This window comes from Phyllobates terribilis, unplaced genomic scaffold (genome assembly GCF_046119375.1).
Source record: "Phyllobates terribilis strain yellow unplaced genomic scaffold, ASM4611937v1 Scaffold_8__6_contigs__length_399053987, whole genome shotgun sequence".
NCBI classification, from domain to species: Eukaryota; Metazoa; Chordata; class Amphibia; order Anura; family Dendrobatidae; genus Phyllobates; species Phyllobates terribilis.
In genome coordinates this window covers 261,506,332-261,532,723 of record NW_027362768.1, presented here as the reverse complement: position 1 = coordinate 261,532,723, position 26,392 = coordinate 261,506,332, and the positions used below count along the sequence as shown (strand labels likewise).

At 45.8% G+C, this 26,392-nt stretch overlaps 1 protein-coding gene across 1 annotated transcript in view; it reads left to right on the top strand.

Moving 5' to 3' along the window:
* Positions 1–26,392, top strand: part of LOC141157211 (cytochrome P450 2D15-like) — a 550,445-nt gene that overhangs the window by 217,035 nt on the left and 307,018 nt on the right. Inside the window, exons 2-4 of the mRNA XM_073644200.1 lie at positions 5,297–5,468; positions 8,943–9,095; positions 22,329–22,486. Of these exons, the coding sequence (XP_073500301.1) occupies positions 5,297–5,468; positions 8,943–9,095; positions 22,329–22,486 (483 nt within the window). The remainder of the gene's footprint in view (positions 1–5,296; positions 5,469–8,942; positions 9,096–22,328; positions 22,487–26,392) is intronic.

The following is a 26,392-nucleotide window of genomic DNA, read 5'->3' as shown; positions in this document are numbered from 1 at the left end:
ACAACTTATTCAATATGATGACCTAATGTTATCAAATTCTGTGTCGTACCTCTGGGTTCAAAATGTTCACTATACCCCTTGATAAAATCATTGAGGGGTCTAGTTTCCAAAATTGGGTCAGTTGGGGGGGGGGTTCCACTATTTAGGCACATCAGGGGCTCTCCAAACGCGCCATGGCATCCACTTTCGATTCCAGCCAATTTTGAGTTCAAAAGTCACACAGTACTCCTTCCCTTCTGAATCTTTGCCGTGCCCCGAAACAGTGTATTTTCCCCACATGGGGTATCGGCGTACTCAGGGGAAATTGCACAACAGTATTTGTGGTCCATTTTCTCCTCTTACCCTTGTGAAAATAAAAAAATTGTGGCTAAAAGATCATTTTTGTGGAAAAAGTTAGATTTTTTTATTTTCACGGCTCAATGTTATAAACTTCTGTGAAGCTCCTGAGGGTTCAAGGTGTTCACCACACATCTAGATAAGTTCACTGAGGGGGCTGGTTTCCAAAATGGTGTCATTGTGGGGAGTTTCCACTGTTTAGGCACATCAGGGGCTCCCCAAACGCAACATCACGAACGCTAATTAATAATATTATTCAAGCAAATTTTATATTCAAAGAGTCAAATGGCGCTCCTTCCCTTCCGAGCCCTGCCGTGCGCCCAAACAGTGGTTTTCCCCACATATGGGGTATTAACATGCTCAGGAGAAATTGCACAACAAATTCTGGGGTCCATTTTTTCCTGTTACCCTTGCAAAAATAAAAAAAATTGGGTCTAAAGTAACATTTTTGTGAAAAAAGTTAAATGTTCATTTCTTTATTCCACATTTCAAAAATTCCTGTGAATCACCTGAAGAGTTAATAAACTTCTTGAATGTGATTTTGAGCACCTTGAGGAGTTGTAGTTTTTAGAATGGAGTCACTTTGGGGTATTTTCTGTCATAAAGGCCCCTCAAAGTCACTTCAAATGTGATGTGGTCCCTAAAAAAATGGTTTTGTAAATTTTGTTGGAAAAATGAGAAATCGCTGGTCAACTTTTAACCCTTATAATGTCCCCCCCAAAAAAAATGTTAGTTCCAAAATTGTGCTGATGTAAAGTAGACATGTGGGAAATGTTATTTATTAACTATTTTGTGTGACATATCTCTCTGATTTAAGGGCATGAAAATTCAAATTTGAAAATTGCAACATTTTCGTGAAAAATTCCGATTTTTTCACAAATAAACGCAAGTCATATCAAATAAATTTTACCACTATAATGAAGTACAATATGTCACAAAAAAAATCTCAGAATCAGGGGGTCCGATGAAGCGTTCCAGAGTTATTACCTCATAAAGTGACAGAGGTCAGAATTGTAAAAATTGGCCTAGTCATTAACATGCAAACAGCATTCGGGGGTCAAGGGGTTAAAATTGCACACAAAGATGGCTTGTATAGGGTGCTGTTAACACATAGGTAGTGCACAGCATCTGCTTTACAGCCTATTAGTGACGCCCATACTATTCGATTAAGCGGGCTGCCCAGTACCATCTAATTGTACCCCATGAGGACAGACACTCTAGTTTGCAATGTCAACACTGTTGGCCTGGTTGCACCCGAAAATAAAAAAAGTGCAAAAGATGCTTTTACAAGTATATAACATATGAGGTATTGGTCAATATTTTGGTCAAAATTTGCAAGCTCGCAACCCACATCAAGGGTCGTCATACTTGCGAGCCCTTTTACTAACTTAGAAGCAAAGCCACAATAAGAAGAATAAAAATTCCCCCAAAATTCAAGAAAAAACACACTAATAAAAGGGCAACAGTGTTTACCTGCCCAGATCCAAGAATGAATGCACTCAGAATGCAGCAGACTCATATAAGATGGCTGCAACACAGGTGCAAAATACTGATAATACAATCTCTCACAACCTACCCAGTTCATGGAGGGGGTGATTGCTTAGCATTAAAATTGCACACAAAGATGGCTTGTATAGGGCCTTAAATGCATTTTCAATAGGAAACCAGAAAGTGGAACCTGCTCCTACGGGAACAATTGAGGTTCCCTTTTTACCTAGTTAGCGCACCAGAAAAGAGAAGTCCATAGGTACACATGGATCTCCACATTGTAAATTCAAATGCCATGAACTGCAATAGAGAGATATACAGTGGGGAAAAAAGGATTTAGTCAGCCACCAATTTTTTTTCAAATTTTGGTGGAAAATAAGTATTTTGTCAATTAGAAAAGTTCATCTCAATACTCTGTTATATATCCTTTGTTGGCAATGACAAAGGTCAAATGTTTTTTGTAAGTCCTCACAAAGTTGGCACACGCTGTTGCTAGTATGTGGGCCCATTTCTCCATGCAGATCTCCTCTAGAGCAGTGATGTTTTGGGGTTGTCGCTGGGCAACACGGACTTTCAACTCCCTCCAAAGGTTTTCTATAGGGTTTAGATCTGGAGACTGGCTTGGCCACTCCAGGACCTTGAAATGCTTCTTACGAAGCCACTCCTTCTTTGCCCTACTGGTGTGCTTGGGATCATTGTCATGCTGAAAGACCCAGCCACGTTTCATCTTCAATGCCCTTGCTGATGGAAGGAGGTTTGCACTCAAAATCTCACGATACATGGCCCCATTCATTCTTTCATGTACACGGATCAGTCGTCGTGGTCCCTTGGCAGAGAAACAGCCCCAAAGCATGATGTTACCACCCCTATGCTTCACAGAAGGTATCGTGTTCTTTGGATGCAACTCAGCATTCTTTCTCCTCCAAACACGACGAGTTGTGTTTCTACCAAACAGTTGAACTTTGGTTTCATCTGACCATATGACATTCTCCCAATACTCTTCTGGATCATCCAAATGCTCTCTAGCAAACTTCAGATGAGCCCGGACATGTAACGGCTTAAGCAGGGGAACACGTCTGGCACTGCAGGATCTGAGTCCCTGGCGGCGTAGTGTGTTAATGACGGTAGCCTGTGTAACATTGGGCCCAGCTCTCTGCAGGTCATTCATTAGGGCCCCCCATGTGGTTCTGGGATTTTTGCTCACCATTCTTGAGATCATTTTGACCCCAAGGGGTGAGATCTTGTGTGGAGCCCCAGATCGAGGGAGATTATCAGTGGTCTTGTATGTCTTCCATTTTCTAATTATTTCTCCCACAGTTGATTTCTTCACACCAAGCTGCTTGCCTATTGCAGATTCAGTCTTCCCAGCCTGGTGCAGGGCTACAATTTTGTTTCTGGTGTCATTCAACAGATCTTTGGTCTTCACCATAGTGGAGTTTGGAGTGTGACTGTTTGAGGTTGAGGACAAGTGTCTTTCATACTGATAACAAATTCAAACAGGTGCCAGTACTACAGGTAATGAGTGGAGGACAGAGGAGCCTCTTAACCCCTTCGCAACCTTGGGTTTTGTCGTTTTTGCTTTTTCGTTTTTTGCTCCCCTTGTTCCCAGAGCCATAGCGTTTTTATTTTTTGGACAATATGGCCGTGTGAGGGCTTATTTTTTGCAGGACAAGTTTTACTTTTCAACGACATTACTAGTTTTACCATATCATGTACGGGAAAACGGGAAAAAAAATCCAAGTGCGGTAAAATTGCAAAAAAAGTGCAATACCACGGTTGTTTTTTATTTATTTTTTTTACCACGTTCGCTGAATGCTAAAACTGACCTGCCATTCTTATTCTCCAGGTCATTCAGAGTTCATAGACACCAAACATGTATAGGTTATTTTATATTTAAGTGGTGAAAAAAAATTCCAAAATTAGGTAAAAAAACCTAAAAAAAAATAGCGCCATTTTCTGAGACCTGTAGCGTCTCCATTTTTCGTGATCCAGGGCTGGGTGAGGGCTTATTTTTTGCGGGCCGGGCTGATATTTTTATTGATAACATTTTGGGGTAGATCCAATGTTTTGATCGCCCATTATTGCATTTTGTTGCAATTTTGTGGTGACCAAAAAACGTAATTCTGGCGTTTAGAATTTTTTTCTCGTTACACCGTTTACCAATTGGATTAATTCTTTTTTTATATTGATAGATGGGGCGATTCTGAACGTGGCGATACCAAATATGTGTATGTGGTTTTTTTTTTTATATTTTATTTTGAATGGGGCGAAAGGGGGGTGATTTAAACTTTTATATATTTTTTATTTTTTTAATATTTTTAAAAACATTTTTTTTCACTTACTGCATGCTTCAATAGTCTCCATAGGAGACTAGAAGCAGCAGTTGTCTGATCGTCTCTGCTACATACAGGGGACGAGCAGATCCCCTGCATGCAGCAGAAATGGTCCTGTGCTATGAGCGCAGACCACTAGGTGGCGCTCATAGCGACCAGATCATGACAACCACAGGCGTCTGCTGCAGACCCTGGGTTGTCATGCCCACCCATCAGTGACCCGCGATCACGTGACGGGGTCGCCGATGGGCGGGGCTTATGACGCGCAACCCGGGAGCGCACGTTAAATGCCGCTGTCGGAGATTGACAGCGGCATTTAACATGTTAACAGCCGCGGGTGGATCGCGATTCCACCCGCGACTGTTGCGGGCACATGTCAGCTGTAAGAATCAGCTGACATGTGCTTGGTTCAGTGAGGGCTCAGCGCAGCAGCCCTCACTGAACCGGGGGTACGCAAATGTGCCTACTAATACAGCAAGGGTTGGAAAGGGGTTAAAAAAGAAGTTACAGGTCTGTGAGAGCCAGAAATCTTGTTTGTTTGAAATTGACCAAATAGTTATTTTCCACCAAAAAATTTTAAAAAAATGTATTTCCAAATCAGACAATGTGATTTTCAGGATTTGTTTTCTCATTTTGTCTCTCATAGTTGAGGTCTACCTATGATGTCAATTACAGGCCTCTCTCATCTTTTTAAGTAGGAGAACTTGCACAATTGGTGGCTGACTAAATACTTTTTTTTCCCCACTGTATATACAGTGATAGCCACCTGGAGCTTGTATACACTTTTTTGAAAGACCAATTATCCGAATATTTATGGGGGACACAGAGGTGGCTATGGACCACTGTTTTTTTCTCTGATATGGAAACAAAACTTATTGTAAAAGGATTTGCATTTATAAATCATTTCTAGATTTGGATTTCATTACTTTTTGCTCAATAATATATTAAACAGCAAAAAAATGGAAAGAAAACAGTAAGCCGAGAATCTGTTATATAACACAGGTAATCCTGATTGTAATGATTAACATATTTTAGATATATTTAAAAATATGAGTGACCTAGCTGACATCTCTGCATTATTGATGAATTTATTTAATGAAAAACATTAGCTGTTTCTTTCAAAAACATATTTTTAACAGGTGAGAAAAGAGTTTGGGAATGTATTTAGTCTGCAGTACTTTTGGAAGAAAATGGTGGTACTCAATGGATTTGAACTGGTGAAGGAAGCTCTGATGAACAGGTCTGAAGACTCAGCAGATCGTCCTCGATCTCCCATTTATGAAACAGTAGGATATGTTGGAGACACCAAAGGTAATGTACTTCTGTCCTTATAAAGTTTGTGTTGTATGACAGTAATGATGCGCTGTTTGCATACCATTAGCACAGCTCATTCCTGATGTTGCTGCAGGATTTCTATGAATTCCACTTAAACCCCTGACCTGTATATTATATATATTATTAATGAAAAATAGACTGAGAAAACCTTACTGTAACTTGTAAATTGAGTACAAAATGAATGTTACAGTGGGTACGGAAAGTATTCAGACCCCTTTAAATTGTTCACTCTGTTTCATTGCAGACATTTGGTAAATTCTAAAAAGTTATTTTTTTTTCTCATTAAAGTACACTCTGCACCCCATCTTGACTGAAAAAAACAGAAATGTAGAATTTTTTGCAAATTTATTAAAAAAGAAAAACTGAAATATCTCATGACTTTTCTCCTTGCACTAGACCACCAGCATGCTGTCACTACCTTAGGCGCTGATCTCAACCTTTCTGAGCAGCTACTCAATTAGCGTCCTTCTTATTGTGGTAGCTCACACAGGCGGACTGAAGAGTGGGATGCTGGTATAAAATTTGTCTGCGTAGAGGTGATCACCTTGATCCAGCAGTGGGTGCACCAAATCCCACACAAATTTCTCACTCACTCCAAGGACAGGAGGGCATTTAGGGGGTTCAATCCGTGTGTCCTTCCCTTCATGAATTCTAAATCTGTGGGTGTACCCTGAGGTACTCTCACACAGTTTGTAGAGCTTAATTCCATATCTGGCCCTCTTACTGAGCAGGTATTGCCAGAATTTGAGCCTCCCCTTGAAATGTATTAGGGGCTCATCCACACAGATGTCCCTTTGGGGAGCGTACACCTCAACAAACTCATCTCGGAGAGGGCACTGTGCATTATTAATGTAATGCAAACATTTTTGGATTTCTTAAAATCTTTTACTTGTCATAGCCATGTGGAACACTGGAGTGTTGTATAAAACATCATCACTCCAATATTGCCGAAGTTCTGGTTTCTTCAATAACCGAATGGGAAGGACCAGTTCCCAAAAAGTCATTAATTCTACTGTGTCTACAGGGGTCCAGATAGAAAATGATGAAGGGCGGTTTTGTACCTAAAATTGCTGAGCGTTCAAATTTGTTTGGTCCACCAAGAGGTTACAAAATCCTCAGAGAAAAAGACTTTGAAAAAGTCTATTTCTGTGAGGTGGGTGGTGTCAAATTTGATTTCTGATTGTGCCACAAAATCAGGAATCAGTGGCTCATAATATGCGGGTGAGTGAGGTCCATGAGAAGTCCATAACATTGAGCGCTGGTTCATTTTCTGTCCTAGGGCATCTGTGTGGAGGTTCAGTATCACTTGAGGAAGAGGAGGAAAAATATAGGAAGGGGGGATCCTTTCCCTCACTATCAGTGTCAGAGGCAAGGAAGGAGTATACCTCCTCCGCTGAATTCAGGGTTTGAAACGAGCAGGACGACATTTTTTCATGTATGCGGTGCTTGTGTGTACCAAATTTTATTCATGTGTGTGAGTACTTAGTGTGAACTTTTTTATTTAGAAGAGAAAAAAAAGAAGTAAACAAACAATCTAGAAAGAAAAAGATAAAGATAATAAAAGATAAAAAATTCAATAAAATAAAAAACAAACTTACTAAACGGACATCAGTAAAAAAAAATAAATTACTGAGCGCCCGTGACTATCTGACACTAATCCTGACTATATTCAGTAAAAAATACTGTAGTAGATGCCTATTACTGCGGTATATTTTTACTGTCTCTAATTTAGTCCTATCAACTAAACTAAATCTTTTTTTATTCTTTTATTCACACACAAAAAAAGGAAACAACTGGAGGTTAATCACTGATGTGCATCACTGATCAGCACTCTACAGTTGTAGGATGGACGCACGGATGTGATTTAATTTTTTGCGCTATCTGACACTAACCTTAACTCAATTCAGTAAAAATCCTATCAACTAATCTAAATGTAATTTTTTTGTTATGTTTTTTTTTACTTTTTACTATCTGACAGTAACCCTAACTCAATTCAGTAAAAAATACTGTAGTAGACACAGATTACTTATTACTTTTTTTTAGGTTCTTTTTTCACACACAAAAGAAAAAAAACAACTGGAGGCCGATCAGTGATGTTCGTCACCAACCAGCTCTTGCCGGCTGTAGGACGCATGAACAGATGTGGAGCAAAAAGGGGTTAAAAAAAATAGGAAAAAAAAGGCCTTGCCAAAAGCGAGCATGGGTGCCAATCAGTGATGTGCATCTGATCAGCAGCTCGGCGGCAGTAGTATGCACACACGAAGGGGGGGAGAGTAAGGAAAAATAAAAGTTGTGGAAAACAGCTAGTTTGAGTGCAGATCAGTGATTTGTTTCACTGATCAGGCCGCTCGGCAGCTACAGGATGCATGCACGCAGGTGATGCAAAGAGATGGGGAGAAAAAATAGACAGGGACAAAAAAAGAAAGTCCTGGAAAACAGTGAGCATGAGTGCAGATCAGTGATTTGCGTCACTGATCAGCGCTCAGTGGCTGCAAGACGCACGAAAAAGAAAAAACTGAAAAAAATGAGCAATCAAGTACTGATCAGCGCTCGGCGGCAGAATGGGGGGTGCGAAGAGGGAAAGGGTTAAAAAGGGGGGAAAGGGGAGAGGGAGATTGGAGTGGCTTAGGAAAGATCAGGAAGGGATCAGGGACATCTTTATTCTTCAGCAGCAGCAGCAGGGACACCAGAAGTGATGACACAGACTTGAAAAAGTCTGCGGCTCCACAGAGCCCAGCACAGCATGACAGATCAGCACAATGACCGCTCTACAACGTCCCTAAACTGGAATGAGGAAGCCCAGATTGTTATCGTGGGGTCAGACAGTGTCTCTGCACTTTGGTGCGATTTATGTCATCGTCCGATTGCACCAATCAGAGCTGGCCTTGGTGACGCCGTGGTTGCTAGGCTCCAGCCTATGATCAGTGCTCTTACAGCACCAATTATACTACTCAGTGTTTCAGGCAATTTGATTGCAATTTGATTGCCTGAAACACTGAAAAATGCTGTGATAGGCTGTGAGAATTAGCAGGCACCTTAATGCAATCACCACAATTGTGGATGCGGTGCCACATTAAACATAACACTATCCCACTATCCAAGGTTGTGAATAGGTAAAATTAATTATAATTGTCAGAAATTAGGAAAAATATTCAGGAAATAAAATGATTTCTATAAACACGTACTCAGCTCCTGCCCAAGTCTACAAATTATTTTCTTAATCACATTTACATGTTTACAGCGCATGCAAGTAACCACATAATTATTCCATAGCATCAATAGGTATTGGTGAAAACTTAGTGCCAATATTATCACACCAGAATGATCATCAATGACGATACCATTCTCTAAAAACATTTAACTTTTATCCTGAATAAATCAAGTTGGTCGATATGTGAAACTGTTAAAAGTTCTACGTATTACTTCGATAATGAACATTTTGTATGTTAGGCATAGTATTGGCACATTATGGGAGATCATGGAAAGAACAAAGAAGGTTTGCCTTGACAGCACTTAGAAACTTTGGGATGGGCAAGAAATCCCTGGAGGAGAGAGTGACAGAAGAAGCACAGTTCCTTTGTTCTGAATTTAAATCTCAAAAAGGTGAGTTACAGAAGTTTGTATTAAAGTGTAATAGGTTTATATTACCTGTTACTTAAATAAAAAATCTACAACTGATATGTGCAAATATGTGACCATTATTCTTGCCAAATGGCAATTGTTTAAATTTAGAGAATGTGGAGTTTAAAATGGAATCTGTATTACAGCAGTGCAATCTCCATAGTCTTATATACTGTATGTTAAAGAGAACCAGTCAGCACAGTTTTGTATTGTAAAGTAAAACATGGTTGTAATGGCGCTATACTACTGATTAAATTAATACTTTTGGTGAAGAAATCCTCTTTTTTGTTCTTCTTTCATCAACAAGTGAACTTTTATTCTAATTAGATTTTGGTGCACAGGGGATGCACTGTACACTGGGTCTTCTCTTCCCTTTCTGTGATTCTCAGCCTCTCCACCTGCCTCCAATCTGTGAATGACCTCCCTCCTCTGTTTGAAATCTTAGCAGTGACCTGTCATTCAAAGACCAGAGGCAGGCGGAGGCGCCGGTGATCACTGCCAAGGAGGAGAAAACCCAGTGTATAGAATCCGGTGTAAGGTAACGCTAATGATCATGTTGAGGGGCACTCACTTCACCGGGTCAATTAAAGCACATGTAACACAGGAACTTTAGATGCAGTGACACAGAAGCACAGAGCAGCCAATACGGGGTTAATAAACAGGGAAAGTTTATGATAACAAGATGAATCTCCACGCAGGGATTAACAGAGGAAAATATGGGGAAATAGCAGGTATTAGTCTGTAACTGACAGTTTACAGTTTAACTAGATGTAGCTAAGTCAAACCGGTAACAAACGACAATTTTTTCACTTAGCTGACTTGTATCCTCTACAAGGCAGTTGCCAGCTGGTGCTGGTGACGCTGTCTTCAGGCTTCCCCGCCCAAACAATGCTCCGTCTTCTGGCGGCAGCGGGCGGTCTCCGGTTTTACCCGCTGAGCCCCTAGTCCATAACACGGCACCTCACGTGCTCAGCTCCACGGACTCTGCGTCTCTTCTCCCTACGGTCAGCTTGACTCCTCCGGTCCACTGCACTCGGATCCCTTGCTCCAAGTCCTGTAGCCAGGAGCCTGGACCCTCTCACACTGCTCTGCTCCGCAGGACTCAGCTCCGCTTTCCCGCGCAAATGTCCTCGTCTCTCCCTCTCTCTCGTCACACCAGGAGTCCCTCTGTCACCAGACCTCCCAGCTCTTTCTCTCGACACACCCCCTGCTTCCCTGTCACATGACTCCTCTGCTTTCAGTCTGTCTTCCCCCTGTAACAAGAGGTACGGCCCCGGCAGTTCTGGATCCCTTGCTCTGAAAGTACTTACACCCCAGTCTTCCCCCTTACACTCCCGCTCTCCTTTAACTTGCCATTCCACGGGCGAGAGTTCCTTCATCAAACGTTCACATTCTTGGACTTCCTGGACGATACGGTACCATATGAGTTGATCTTGTTCGTAACGGTGAGGAGGCACTCCTGCTGTTGTCCGTTCTGACCGGCGTAACTCAGTTTGACAGATGGGGGGTGCAGGGTCACTCGGATTTCCAATCTCCGCCTGCCCGGTGGCTTCAACCAATGTTGCTCCCTCGCCACCTGCACTGGGGACTGCAGGTAATCGAGTGCTGGGGCTCAGAGGTAGAATCAGCAACTCTTCTTCGTCCACATCGTGGCTTGGGGCAACTGTGACAGGTCCCTCTCTAGAAGCAGGTGATTCTTCTCAACCCTCGTCATCTTTTGACAGACAGGGTCGCAGCATACTACGATGAACCACTCTGGTAGGGGCTCCTTCAGTCCCCTCGGGTTGAACTTCATACACAGGTCCTTTAGCGCGAATCATGCGCTTCACTCGGTGCGGTGTCCGATCCCACTGCCTACTCAATTTGCCCCGGGACCGCCTGTCCCGAACCAACACCCACTCCCCGGGCCTCAGAGCTGTCCCTCGAAGAGGCAATGTCTCATGATGTTTGAGATCCTGAAACTTTGTTGTACCAACAGTCGGAGGGTCTGCAGTCGATGCCGATGTTCTCGGACCCAGGAAGACACGCTCATCCGTGGGTAGTCCTCCTCGGGGTCCAGCTCTAACTCGGTGATCTCTCGCCCCTTTCGTCCGAACAGCAAGGTATAAGGAGTGAACCCCGTCGTACTATTCACGCAGTTGTTGTAGACCCACACAAGCTCAGCCACAAACTCAGGCCATCGTACCTTCCAATCTTCCTCCAACGTGCGGAGCATTTGGATCAGTGTCCGATTAAAGCCTTCACAGGTCCCCTTTCCTTGAGGGTGGTAAGGAGTAGTCCGTGACTTCTCAATCTTGTACAACCGGTGCAGCTCTTCCATCACCCGGCCTTGGAAGCAGGCGCCTTGATCGGAATTAATCCTCTTTGGGCAGCCGTACACCCGAATGAAGTTTCGGCAGATGGCCTGTACAGCTGACTCGGTGGTCTGGTCTCTGGTCGGGGTCACTACCACAAACTTGGTGAAGTGGTCTGTCATTACCAGGCAATGTTCATACCCGAGATGCGCCGGTCCAACAGTCAAATAGTCGATCATCAGCACCTCCAAGGGGGCAGAAGTCACAATAGTTTGTATGGGGACCCGCTGCTCCGGGGGCTTTACCAGCTCACAGCTCCGACATATTTGACAAGTGTCTTCTATTGTTGCTCGCAGTCGGCGATGATACACCAGCCTCTGCAACCACTGAAACGTCTTCTCTGGTCCGAAGTGAGCCCCTCATTCATGAGCCTCCTTAGCCACTACTCCGACCAACTTCTCTGGGATCACCACTTGCCAGGTGGTCCCGAACTCTCGCAGTAGCTGCACCCGTCGGTACAGCAGCCCGTCTCGTAAACACAGTCTCTCCCATTGTCCCAGCATTTTCAGTGCTCCCGAGGACAGGGTACTCCTCTCTTCTCGACAGGGGACTTGCCGCAAAGCCACCCATTGACGTAATTGAGCAACTTCTCTGTCAGTCTGTTGAAGTCGGACCATTTCCTTGAGGGTGGTAAGGAGTAGTCCGTGACTTCTCAATCTTGTACAACCGGTGCAGCTCTTCCATCACCCGGCCTTGGAAGCAGGCGCCTTGATCGAAATTAATCCTCTTTGGGCAGCCGTACACCCGAATGAAGTTTCGGCAGATGGCCTGTACAGCTGACTCGGCGGTCTGGTCTCTGGTCGGGGTCACTACCACAAACTTGGTGAATTGGTCTGTCATTACCAGGCAATGTTCATACACGAAATGCGCCGAGGACAGGGTACTCCTCTCTTCTCGACTGGGGACTTGCCGCAAAGCCACCCATTGACGTAATTGAGCAACTTCTCTGTCAGTCTGTTGAAGTCGGATCCAGTCATCTCTTGGCCGTCCTAGCACTTGTTCTTCCGACGTCTCTCCGATCTGTCCCTGTTCCGCAGCCAGCGGTCCCACGAAACTTCGGAAGCTAGGGTCTCATCCGCCTCCAAATCTTCATCGCGGTCATGATCAGGCCGTTCATATGTCACCCTGGAGAGGGCGTCGGCATGAGTATTCTCTGCCTTAGGCCAGTAGGCGATCTTATACCGGTACCTGGCCATGCGGGCCACCCACCGCTGCTCCAGGGCCCCCAATTTCGCATTCTCCAGGTGGACCAGCGGGTTGTTATCTGTTCTCACCAGTACTTCGGACCCGGACAAATACTCCGCAAACTTCTCGGTCATTGCCCAAACCAGAGGCAGCAACTCTAATTTGAAAGAGCTATAATTATCTGGGTTCCTCTCGGAGTCGTGAAGGGAGCGGCTTGCGTACGCAATCACGTGCTCCTTCCCCTCCTGTACTTGGGATAACACGGCTCCCAGACCATGTAGGCTCCCATCAGTGTGGAGTATGAAGGGTTGGGAGAAATCCGCATAGGCAAGTATTGGGGCCTCGGTCAGGGCCATTTTTAGAGCACGGAAGGCCTCTTCCTGGCTGCTTCCCCACCGAATCGCCTGATTCTTGGAGCCCGCCGGCACTCCCTTAAGTAGCTCCAGCAATGGGTTGGTTATGCGGGTGAAGTTCTTCACGAATCTTCGGTAGTACCTGGCAAGTCCCAGGAAGGCCCGAACGTCCTTCACTGTCTTCGGGGTAGGCCACTCCTGTACGGCGGCCACCTTTTCCTGAGTGGGCCTGACTCCTTCATTGGACACAGTATGACCGAGATATTTTATCTGTTTGCAGAACAAGTGGCACTTCTTGGGCTTCACCTTTAGGCCATGACTCTGTAGGCGACTCAGTACTTGCTCCAGTCGCTGGAGGTGCTCCTCGAAGGTGGTAGCATAGACAATTGTGTCGTCAAGGTAAATCAGTGTCGCCTCGAAGTTCAAATCGCCCAGGCACCTCTCCATCAGACGATGGAACGTCCCGGGGGTGTTAGGCCGAAGGGCATCCGATTGAACTCGAACAGTCCCATGGGTAATATGAACGCCGTCTTCGCACGGTCATGTTTGGCCACGGGCACCTGCCAGTACCCACTGGCCAGATCCAAGGAGGAGAAGTATCTTGCCTTCCCTAAGACCGACAGGGACTCTTCGATTCGGGGTAGTGGGTAAGAGTCCCGTACTGTACAGGCATTCAGTCGTCTATAGTCCACAGAGAACCACAGGGTCCCATCTTTCTTCCGGACCAGGACAATCGGGGATGCCCACGGACTCTGACTCTCCCGTATCACACCATTCTGTAACATATGGCGTAGCATCTCCTTAACCTCTTTATACATCTGGGGAGGTATCTGCCGGTATCTCTCCCGCACTGGGGCAGCGCTCCCAGTAGGAATCTCGTGGGTAATGGCTTCGGTGCAACCAAAATCATCCTCATGGCGAGCAAAGACTTCCTGGTACCGCTCAAGCACATCCTCAACCTGCTGCACCTGTCAAGGTGTAAGTCCCGTCAATTCAGCCCGCATTCGTTCTAGGATTCTTCGTCCCCCCTTCGCACTAGTCAGGTGGGGTTCCGGCGGCACGGTGACCGCCAGAGTCCAGGGGTCTCCTCGTACAGCGGACAGCTGTACCACATCAGGTCGCACCAACTTCTCTGGCATTCCCAGAATCTGGGCTATTTCCGCCCTGGGAGGGAGTGTGAGATCATCTTCACCCAGATTAACACACAGCACTATAACATTGCCAACCTGGATGGTGGCCAGTGTCCGAGCCACCAAGAGTCCGGGGGGTACTTTGTCCATCGATGTTGGTTCTATCTGAACTTCGACCCCCTCAAGAGGTGTGCAGGCCCGTGCAGGCACTATTATTTTCCCCAGGATCTTCCCTTCACTCGACGTCTCCTGAGCCTGGGCAGCTCGGATTAGTTGTTGGAAGACCCTCCTTTGGGGAGTTTGCGGGTCCCACTGGTCTAGAGGAATCTCCTTTGGCTCACTAAGCAGGATTTGCCTGATCTCTTTCAGCACATTCATTCCGAGGGTCACCAGGGGTCCACTTCTGGTTCCCCCTGCCACCAGGACGACTCCTTTTTTTCCCACATCTTTTCCATACACTCGTATCTTCATCCACACCACCCCTGCGACCGGGATGGGTAATTGATTAGCTGCCATGAGTCTAATTACTGGTCCCCATTCAGGCCGCGCTATCTCTGGAAATCGCTGTTGAAAGTAGGCTTCTGTCATCGCAGTCACCTGGGATCCCGTGTCAACCAGGCAGTGAAACTAGGTCCTTGGGACTTCCTCTTTTTCTTTCCCCTTCCTCAGGCTCCATGCTGTGTCCCCCGAACACAGAGCCCGCTAGTTTAATGGCTGTCGCGACAGGGGCCGCCCTTGGCTAGCACAGTCCCTGGCTTAATGTCCTGCGCCTCCACACTTCCAGCAGGTCGTGTCTCTGTCTGTATAGGGCTGCCTCCCTCCTCTATGGAACTCTCCTGCAGAGAGGGTCCTGAATTCAATTCTTTCCATAACTGGGGCAATCGATCTGGGTATCTCTGGTGTCGGGGCAGGGGTCTTCTTGAGACTGGACCATTCATCCCGCATCTCCTGTATCTCCTTCCGCATCTCTCGAGCCCATTCCGGTTCAGCTGCAGGCGGGGTGGGTACCTCATTACTCCGGACCATCCCTGCCAGGGCCGTCACCCCCATCTCCTGCTCTCTCACACGTGCCTCCGCCCCCACTTCTAGAAAATTCATACGTGGGTTGGCGCGCAGGCGCTCCCGCAAGGCCTGCTTCAGCTGCACATCCGTGAGGCCTGCTACAAACTGGTCCCTTAAGATCACGTCAGGGGGGCCCATTCCCAAATTCCCCATGTCGTCTATTCTAGTGATATAGGCATGCACCCTCTGTAAGGCATTAACATACTGCATCACAGTCTCCCCCTCCTGCTGCACTTGGTGAAACAGTCGTATCCTCAGCTCTCCTACATTGGTGGGATCCACATGCGTTTCCTCCAGTATCCGCACCACTTTTTCTACAGTATCCCGGTCATGGGGAGGGCGGTACATCACGGACTGTCGGGCCTCGCCGTCCAGGGCCAGTAAGGCTATTTCGGCTTGCATAGCTGGGGTCATCGGGTGCATACGTAACATACTCCTAACTCTCTCAATCCAGTCCCACAGCATCATATTATCCCCGGTGAACTTTGGGAGATTGCTGAGCATGGCCCCCCTGCGGCAAGCTAGATTTAGGGGCTCCCAGGATCGACTGCTCTGCAGTGTCTGTGTCTAACGACTGCATCCTGCCGGCTACGCCAAATGTAACACAGTTACTTTAGATGCAGTGACACAGAAGCACAGAACAGCCAATACAGGGTTAATAAACAGGGAAAGTTTATGATAACAAGATGAATCTCCACGCAGGGAGTAACAGGGGAAAATATGGGGAAATAGCAGGTATTAGTCTGTAACTGACAGTTTACAGTTTAACTAGATGTAGCAGAGTCAAACCGGTAACAAACGACCTTTCACTTAGCTGACTTGTATCCTCTACAAGGCAGTTGCCAGCTGGTGCTGGTGACGCTGTCTTCAGGCTTCCCCGCCCAAACAATGCTCCATCTTCTGGCGGCAGTGGGCGGTCTCCGGTTTTACCCGTTGAGCCCCTAGTCCATAACACGGCACCTCACATGCTCAGCTCCACGGACCCTGCATCTCTTCTCCCTATGGTTAGCTTGACTCCTCCGGTCCACTGCACTCGGATCCCTTGCTCCTAGTCCTGTAGCCAGGAGCCTGGACCCTCTCACACTGCTCTGCTCCACAGGACTCAGCTCTGCTTTCCTGCGCAAACGTCCACGTCTCTCCCTCTCTCTCGTCACGCCAGTAGTCCCTCTGTCTCCTGACCTCCCAGCTCTCTCTCTCGCCACACCCCCTGCTTCCCTGTCACATGACTCCTCTGCTTGCAGTCTGTCTTCCCCCTGCAACAAGAGCTACGGCCCCAGCAGTTCCGGATCTCTTGCTCTGAAAGTACTTACACCCCTGTCTTCCCCCTTACACACACATGCAACATTTTCTGGTAATATGAAGTCCAGCAGTTTATTACACATCATAAACTGCTTATAACATAGTCAATCTCAGTGGCTAGCAGGAATGTTACACATGTAATATCCTAGAGCCTTGAAAAGGCAGCTATGCCCGCTTTGCTTCAGATACAGACTTCAGCAAGGTACAATATCAATATTCATTTAAAGCACCAATTTACCTTTGGCGGGTCAGGCCTCTTACCTTCCAAGGCTACTGGTGTCCCAGACACAGGGACTAGGCCTCTTGCCTCTCAAAGCTAATGGTGTCCCAGACACAGGGACCAGGCCTCTTGCCTCTCCAGGCTAATGGTGTCCCAGACACAGGGACCAGGCCTCTTGCCTCTCCAGGCTAATGGTGTCCCAGACACAGGGACCAGGTTCTCGACTGTTTCAAAAACCACCAGGATTTATATATCCTTCTGTGCGCACAGGACCTGTGATGATGTCACAGTCATGTGATCAGTCACCTGAAGGGGAGGTACGTGGTCAGCCAGAACACACCCCCTCTGACATTTTGGCAATGCAGCAAGCCGCTGCATTACATATCCCCCCCTGTTCAAACTTCTGGGTTTGAACACATAATATACATAATCACATTATAACCCACAGTTCATACAGAGACCATGTACTTGACATTTGCGCTGCTCAGCCCCTGGAACATTAGTCATCAACATTAGCCCATTCCTTAGGGACCTACCATCCGTCATTGTCTCCAACTTCGTCAAGTCACATTTCCTAGTCGTAACCTTGTCAGACTTCCTCCGCTCCCAGCGGTCAATACAGCAGTGCGACTCACTTGCGCTTGTATCTAAGGTCCGGTCTGACTCCATACTGTCTCGTACTCTATTGGGACGTTTGCATTGGCCTCTCAGACCTGAGTTACTGGAGGTCTCACTACCCTCAGGACATCCTGAAAGGTCTCTAACTTCTGCTGTAGCTGTTCTAATATTTAGGGGGCCCTTTCTCTGTCTGGTCTCATAATTTATTGACGGTTGCCATCTTCTGCTGCTCAGGCGACGCTGTCTTTCTATTCGCAGTCTGGCGAGATTCAACTGTTCTACTTCTCGCAGGTAGGTCACTCGGTACTCCATCAGCATTCGAATATATGCAAGATTTTCTTCTGTGCCTGCAACAGAGAATGACACCATGCCGTCTTCATCCGGTATCCAGTCCTGATGATCACGTGGACTGCTTATTTTTATCACACCAGACTTCTTTACCATCATTTGCATGGTTCGGCCATTTCTCCCAATGAGCTTTCTTACCAGAGCATGAGGCACCCAGATGACTTCTTCCTGCAGACTTTGAGCTTTTCTCATAAGCTCCAGTTGTCTAATGGCTTGTTCCGTATTCAACCGGACAAACCGCTTCATGCGAACACATCGCCAGTGCATGTCACTTAGGATAGCCACCCTCTTCACTGTGACTTCGGTTGTGGACAGGACCACCAGCTGTTTAGCTTCTGAGGTCGAGTACACCTTACAGGCTCCCACGGCCTTCTTAAACTCTTCATGCACTGACTCTCTGGTGCATTCTTCTCTCAAATCTTCGGGTACATCTATGAAGCACTTGTACCGAGATGTTTCTGTCTCACCAGTGGTTTCCAGACGATCATTCGGCTCAGGTTTCAGGGACAACTGACTTTCAGCTTCTTCACCCTGTATGCTTCCCCTGAGCTGCCTCACAGCTATGAACTCAAGAATTCTCGCCTTGACAACTTCCATTCCATACTTATCTTCTTTTAACACTCTCTCAGCTCTCCTCAGGTCCACCTTCTCATGATTTAAAGGATTAAGCGCAATTTGTTTGCCCTTCTCCTTCTCCAAGGAGGCCTCGTTCACTGATTGGTACTTTGCCAGGCGACCTTTGAGCTCGACAACTTCTTTCTCTAGCTCAGCTACTCGCCTCTCAGCAACCCATCTCTGAAGCTCTTCCTGCTTCAACTGCTCCTTTATCAGCAGAATTCTCTCAGACCTCTCTGTCTCCAATGCGCCCACTCGGCTCTTGACAGCCAGTCTCTCAAGCTTCTCTTGCTTCAAATGGGCTTGTAACGTCTCCTTGAGCTCCTTGATCTCGGCTCTTACATCCACCGAATCATCCAAGCTCACATTATTCGAGGAGGCATTTGCTTCATACCTCCCTTCTCCGATAGACTCCTCCATCTTTTTCCGCTCAGCTTTCATCCTGCTGATTCTATCCTTAAGGCACGTCTCTGCCCTCTGGAGATCATCACAGAACGTCTGCAGCTCCTTCATCCGAGCTTCCAGTCCCGAGATCTTTCTGCGGAGATCATCATTCTCATCACGGGTGTCCTGTAGAGTAGTCTCAATCACTTGGCGCATGTGCTCTGAATCCGCCTTATCATCCTCTAGTTTTTCCTTAACCTTGAGGAGATCCTCATAGTCTCTCTTAGTTTGTTGCAGTTCCCTACTGAATTTTTCACGCATCTTATCTGCCTCACAGTCGTGACCAGACACTTCATCTTTTAATGCCTCTTTCAGGGCGGATAGCTCCTGGTCTCGCTGGTACAGAGAGTCCTCCAGCCGCTCCTTCTCCTGCATTAGAGGCTTTACTTGGTCCTGGAATTGCTGCAGCTCCCTCATGAGTTCACCATACTCCTTCTTGGATTCACACAGCTCCCGGTCGAACTGTTCGTGCAGTTGTTCTAGGTCTTGATCACGTCCAGAAACTTCATTCTGCAGCTCCCCTTTTAAGGCAGATAGCTCCCTATCCCTCTGATGTAGACCCTCATCCAGCCTTTGGTTCTCCTGCATTAGCTGCTTCACCTGCTCCTGAAATCTCTGCACTTCCTTTCTTGAGACCTCTGCTTCTTCCGCATCCACAGAGCCTTTCTTCACTTGGTACAGCTCTAACTTTACCAGGGAGAAACGATCTTTCATCTCGCACAACTCATCTTTACACTCCGCTTTGTCAAGCTTCAACTGAAAAATCTCCTCTTTATTTTTCTGGAACATTTCCTTCCATTTGTTGATTTCCTCGCTGCTTTCCTCCAGTTCTCGCTGCAAGTTCCTCCCAACCTGATTTATTTTCTGCCGTTCAGACTCCAGGCTCAGCTGGTCTGGGAATACGTTCTCCATGTTTTTCCTTACTTGCTGCATGTCACTCTGATACTGCTGCTTGATAGGCTCCAGCTCTTGGTCATGATTGGTCACCTCTTCTTTCAGGGCTGTTGGTTCCTGATCCTTCTGTCTCAGTAGATCATCCTGCTTGTAACAAATCTGCAGAACTGCATCCAACTCTTCCACCTGATCTTCCTTGTTGTCTGATACTGTACCGGAGGTTGCTACTGGCAACGACACCTCCTCTTCCATCCTGATCTCCTCTGCTTCTGAAGGAGGATCCACACTCGGAATAAAGGCACACAGCATTGCATTTTTGTTATTTACCCTTTCAGCAAAGGCTACAGGAGCAACTTTTTTGTGGCCCTTGCGCCTTCGACGACGAGAGGGGAACTTTCTCACCTCGTTTAGCTCCTCCTGACTGAACTCTCTTTCTACTTTCATAGTGTCACCATCAGTTGTGGGGTCTGTGTCACTTCCCATGGTGTTGTGGACCAACAAGTCACCCCCCACTTTGATGTCAACCCCTTCTACTGGAGCTACCCAGTTATTAACGGTTGAATTGTCATTTTTAGGCGGTACCAACACACAATCAGTAACCAACTTTGGTATTCTATGCTCCACCCTCTTTTGAGACTCCGCCCCCTTTGGGACAACCACACCTGTAGGGGGGTTTTTTAAAAAAAAACACGCGATAGTCTTAGGACCCAGTTCACAACATCTCTTACCACCTCCCCGGCCACTCTGGGACAGTACTGGCGCCCCAGGAGAACTCAAGGAATGGTCTGCTGCCGCCATTCTGTACGGTGCTAACAGCTCCTGCCGTTCCTGCACCATGTCCTGTTGCTGTAACTTTAACAGGCACCTTAATCGCTCAACAGCTTCAGTCTCATCTGCTGCTCCCTTCACAGCCAACTTTATCTGCTCCTGCATTTCTACAGGAAACTCTATTTTGCTGAAGAGCGTTTGCAGCTGGACATCTAACCACTTCTCCCTTATGTCTGGGGATACTGCTCCATTAATAGCCATCGCGGTACACTGTTCACACTAGACACTTCACACCGCTCTCCCTGGAAAATTTTCGTGGCCCCACCAAGCCACAGCAAACCAGGTTTGAGTGTGATGACAATTTTCGCAACCCCGCCGAATTACAGCCAGATGCTTTAATCTTCGTGGCCCCGCTGAGCCACAGCAAGATGCTTGCATCCACATTCGTCATCCTGTGCCGTTACCCCTAGCAACCAGGCTGCAGTTGCCCACATTCTCCACCAATTGTAAGGTAGCGCTAATGATCATGTTGAGGGGCACTCACTTCACTGGATCAATTAAAACACACATGCAACGTTTTCTGGTAATATGAAGTCCAGCAGTTTATTACACATCATAAACTGCTTATAACATAGTCCATCTCAGTGGCTAGCAGGAATGTTACACATGTAATATCCTAGAGCCTTTTCAGTGGCAGCTATGCCCGCTTGGCTTCAGATACAGACTTCAGCAAGGTACAACATCAATATTCATTTAAAGCACCGATTTACCTTTTCCGGGTCAGGCCTCTTGCCTTCCAAGGCTACTGGTGTCCCAGACACGGGGACCAGGCCTCTTGCCTCTCAAGGCTAATGGTGTCCCAGACACAGGGACCAGGCCTCTTGCCTCTCCAGGCTAATGGTGTCCCAGACACAGGGACCAGGCTTCTCCACTGTTTCAAAAACCACCAGGATTTATATATCCTTCTGTGCGCACAGGACCTGTGATGATGTCACAGTCATGTGATCAGTCACCTGAAGGGGAGGTACGTTGTCAGCCAGAACACACCCCCTCTGACATTTTGGCCATGCAGCAAGCCGCTGCATTACACCGGCCTCGGTGAACCAAAATCTAATGGGCAGAAAACTTGGTGATTAAAAAAGAGCAACAAAGTGGATTTCATCAACAATGTATCAATTTAATCAGTATTACTGCACCATTACAGCAAGGTCTTTATTTCCCATTATTAATTAATGCTGACAGATTCTCTATAAATATTGCTCTGTAATTAAAAATTTGATAATGGTGAAACAGAGACACAAGATATTTTCATAGATTTTCTGATCTCTAATTGTCAAAAACCTAAGAGCACAACGGTCTTTATCAGGGGGCGTGTTGGATTCAAATACTTCTGATTCACTTTAAAGGCACATGCCTCTTAATGAATCAAGAGCATCTGACAAGTGGTGTGTGCCTCCATTAACCTCAGCACAAATCCTACTACAGTAAGACATTGGAGTAAGATTTCTGTTGTAATGAATGCTATTTTGGCAGAGCTTCTTAAAACTGGAGTGAAAACTCTAAGTTATCCAAGAAATATATGACTTTTCAAAGCGTTTTACAACAGTTTTCTGGCATAAAAGTTTGAATTGAGGGCAACATTTTTAACTTGTAGCAAGCAGCTCGTCTCTGATTGTTCTGGTCATGAGCTCAAGGTGAACCTATAGTGGTGCAGTTGAAAGAGACCTGGGCAAGAATGTTTGGCAGTATTCAACATTTTCCCTTATCTTTTGAAAAAAACAGATTTGCAGAAAAAAAATATGTAAACCTATAGTTCCCAGTTTTGTAGGCAATAATTATCAATACGACGTTACCTTATTGTACAAACCCCTGACCCCATATATGTGATTTCACATCAATCTTTATCAATATTATGTTTTCTACAGATCAGTTTGATCCAATTCTCCTCATAAACAATGCCGTTAGTAATGTGATCTGTTCCTTTACATTTGGAGATCGGTTTGAGTACAATGATGAAAAATTTCAACGACTTTTACTTCTCTTTAATGTAGCATGTAAGGCTAAATCTGGACTCCTAGGTCAGGTAAGTTAAAGTTTTAAAATTATATGGCACTAATAATTATCTTATGTAAAAACCTACAAATTTCAAGGGCAGTTAGGATTCAGGGCTAATTATAAACAGCCTTAGCCTGAGGTCACGTGGCTGGTAGGTACACATGAATTGCAAGTTTATGTGCTAAGTACCTTAATTTCTTAGGTTTATTCTATGTAGCAGTAATGCTTACTCCAAGAGAAGAAAAATAAGTACATGTTGTGTGACCATGAATACAATTATACCTACAAACAGATACACTATGTTACGGGTCCGGATGGTGGAACCACTGTGCCATGATACAAGGAGGGACCAGAGGGGCGTAACTAAGTGCCTACCCGGACCGACCCTGGCTACACGGCAGCTTAGTCGACTCCGTGAACCAAGGAGGGACCGGGAAGGTGAACCAGGTGTCACTCTGGGACTGACCTCGTGTGAGAGCAGGCGACTCCCACGGGGATGATAGCCAAAGCGGACTGACACACGGGCTGACTGATCTGCATGGCTGGTAGGCAGGGGGACGGAGCTGACTGATGGACAGGCTCAGCTGGCAGGCTGACAGGCGGGCACGGCTGATAGGCAGGCTGGCGGGCAGCACTGGGGACCTGAGCGCTGGAGAGAGTGTTAGCACACAGACTACAACATTGCACAGGCACCTCCATTCTGGGGGAGGGGCCTTAAATACCAGATGTCCTCCAGCCATTGGCCAGGGACATTTTAGGACGGCGCGTGCTGCCCCTTTCAGAGGCAGGAAGAACGCGCGCCCTAAGCACAGTGCCCAGGGATCTGCGCGCACCCTGGGACAGCACAGCGTGGGAGGCCGGAACAGAGACGGGGAGCGCCGGACCAGGACCGCGGCAGAAAGGAGATCGGCGTCTCTGCCTCCTGCTCGGCAGAGACGCAGACGCTACAAACTACAATACTATAGATCCATATTTTACAAATTTTATTAAACATTAAGAACTACATACGCGGGGGGAAAGAAATCCACAGATGGATATGCAAGGTAGGGGATAGTGATAAGTGCATACAGTGCTGGTTTACAATAATATGTACGTAACTAATTATAGTAATCAAGATGAAATAAGATCAGTTAAAAATGAACACACTATGGTGAACATATAATATATCTGAGAGGTGATTGTAGCTGTACCATGGAAGTATATTACAGTGGGTATATACAGTGGGTACGGAAAGTATTCAGACCCCTTTAAATTTTTCACTCTTTGTTTCATTGCAGCCATTTGGTAAATTCTAAAAAGTTATTTTTTTTTCTCATTAATGTACACTCTGCACCCCATCTTGACTGAAAAAAAACTGAAATGTAGAAATTTTTGCAAATTTATTAAAAAAGAAAAACTGAAATATTACATGGTCATAAGTATTCAGACCCTTTGCTCAGACACTCATATTTAAGTCACATGATGTCCATTTCATTGTGATCCTCCTTGAGATGGTTCTACTCCTTCATTGGAGTCCATCTGTGTTTAATTAAACTGATAGGACTTGATTTGGAAAGGCACACACCTGTCTATATAAGACCTCACAGCTCACAGTGCATGTCAGACCAAATGAGAATCATGGCAGAGTGGCCCGTGGTAAGCCTCTCCTCAGTGCAAGACATATAAAAGCCCAAATAGAGTTTGCTCAAAAACACATGAAGGACTCCCAGACTATGAGAAATAAGATTCTCTGGTCTGATGAGACGAAGATAGAACTTTTTGGTGATAATTCTAAGCGGTATGTGTGGAGAAAACCCGGCACTGCTCATCACCTGTCCAATACAATCCCAACAGTGAAACATGGTGGTGGCAGCATCATGCTATGAGGGTGTTTTTCAGCTTCAGAATCAGGACGACTGGTTGCAATTGAAGGAAACATGAATGCGGCCAAGTACAGAGATATCCTGGATGAAAACCTCTTCCAGAGTGCTCTGGACCTCAGACTTGGCCGAAGGTTCACCTTCCAACAAGAAAATAACCCTAGTCACACAGCTAAAGTAACAAAGGAGTGGCTTCAGAACAACTCTGTGACCATTGTTGACAAGCCCAGCCAGAGACCCGACCTAAACACAATTGAGCATCTCTGGAGAGACCTTAAAATGGCTGTCCACCAACGTTCACCATCCAACCTGATGGAACAGGAGAGGATCTGCAAGGAAGAATGGCAGAGGATCCCCAAATCCAGGTGTGAAAAACTTGTTGCATCATTCCCAAGAAGATTCATGACTGTACTAGCTCAAAAGGGTGTTTCTACTCAATATGACCATGTGATATTTCAGTTTTTCTTTTTTAATAAATTTGCAAAAATTTCTACATTTCTGTTTTTTATGAGTCAAAATGGGGCGCAGAGTGTACTTTAATGAGAAAAAAATGAACTTTTTAGAATTTAACAAATGGCTGTAATGAAACAAAGAGTGAAAAATTTAAAGGGGTCTGAATACTTTCCGTACCCACTGTATGTATATATATATAATATATATACATATGTATATGTGTGTGTGTGTGTGTGTGTGTGTAAATCCCACCAAGGACAACATCTGCAAGGAGTTTGTATGTTCTACCCGTGTTTGCGCGTGTTTCCTCCTGGTTCTCTAGTTTCCTCCCACACTCTAAAGACATACTGATAGGGAATCTAGATTCATCAAAACTATGAATTAACACATCAAGAGAATGCCAAGAGTGTGCAAAGCAGTCATCAAAGGAAAAGGTGGCTACTTTGAAGAACCTAGAATATAAGACATATTTTCAGTTGTTTCACACTTTTTTGTTAAGTATATAATTCCACATGTGTTAATTCATAGTTTTGATGCCTTAAGGGTCAATATATAATTTTCATAGTCATGGAAATACAGAAAAATCTTTAAATGAGAAGGTGTGTCCAAACTTTTGGTCTGTACTGTATATAGTGTATTGTCTAGTGTGCTCTTAAGACAATTAAATATATAATTTAAGCTTAGGCTGCTCTTTTATCTCAATCCACTAATCCTCACGTCCATTGTTCAGTCCAACTAACACGCTACCGGGGCTGGTTTCTTGCCCAATCCAATTCCTGTTAACAGGGGGCTTATATCTAATAGAAACTTGTGGCAGCTCTGCCATGCTGACAAGGTTCTGTTCACTGGGGTCAGTGAGAGGGGCCTCTCAGCCTGTCAGGGGTGTGAGCGAATGTGGTGCTACATCAGTGACTGAGTGGGCCACCTCTTCTCACTCCCGGTACCTTCCTCTATCCGTGTGGACAGGGGGTGTCTGTGTAGAATTGTACCAATCTGCCCTTACGCGTTCTCAAGGGGGTGCAGAAGGTCATGTTGGTGCAAAGGGCTGATCCGTATAACTGATCCGTCTGACGTAATTGTGATGTCAGGCGGGTGGCAAGGTAGGGATCCTTCACCTGTGGTGGTAGCAGTGAGATTCTGCAGGATCTCTCTGGTGCCATTCTTCACTATATTAATATGTAAACATATAATAAGTCACAAGTATTGCAGTAATGTTTATCCAGTGATATAATAGACCATATGGATTAGTAAGAAACTAAAGTGACAGTGCAGAGAAAACCCTCGTCAAAGCCCAGGCGGCAAAACGCACGTTGGGACCGGGTAGCCTGGACGCCATACAGTGTTTACTTGGTGGTATGTATTCTACTTCCCTGTTTTGTGCCATTGACCACTTTGGACACACGATTTTCTCTGCCCTCTCACTTTAGTTTCTTACTAGTGATGAGCGAGCATACTCGCAAGTACTCGGTACTCGCCCGAGCATCTCAGTACTCGAGATACTCGGAGCTCGCCCTGTACTTCCAAGATGCTCGAGCGGATGCTCGGGTCCCCTCCCTGCATGTTTGGCGCTCTTTAGAGAGCCAATCAGCATGCAGGAATTGTCTGCCCCAACTGTAATGCCA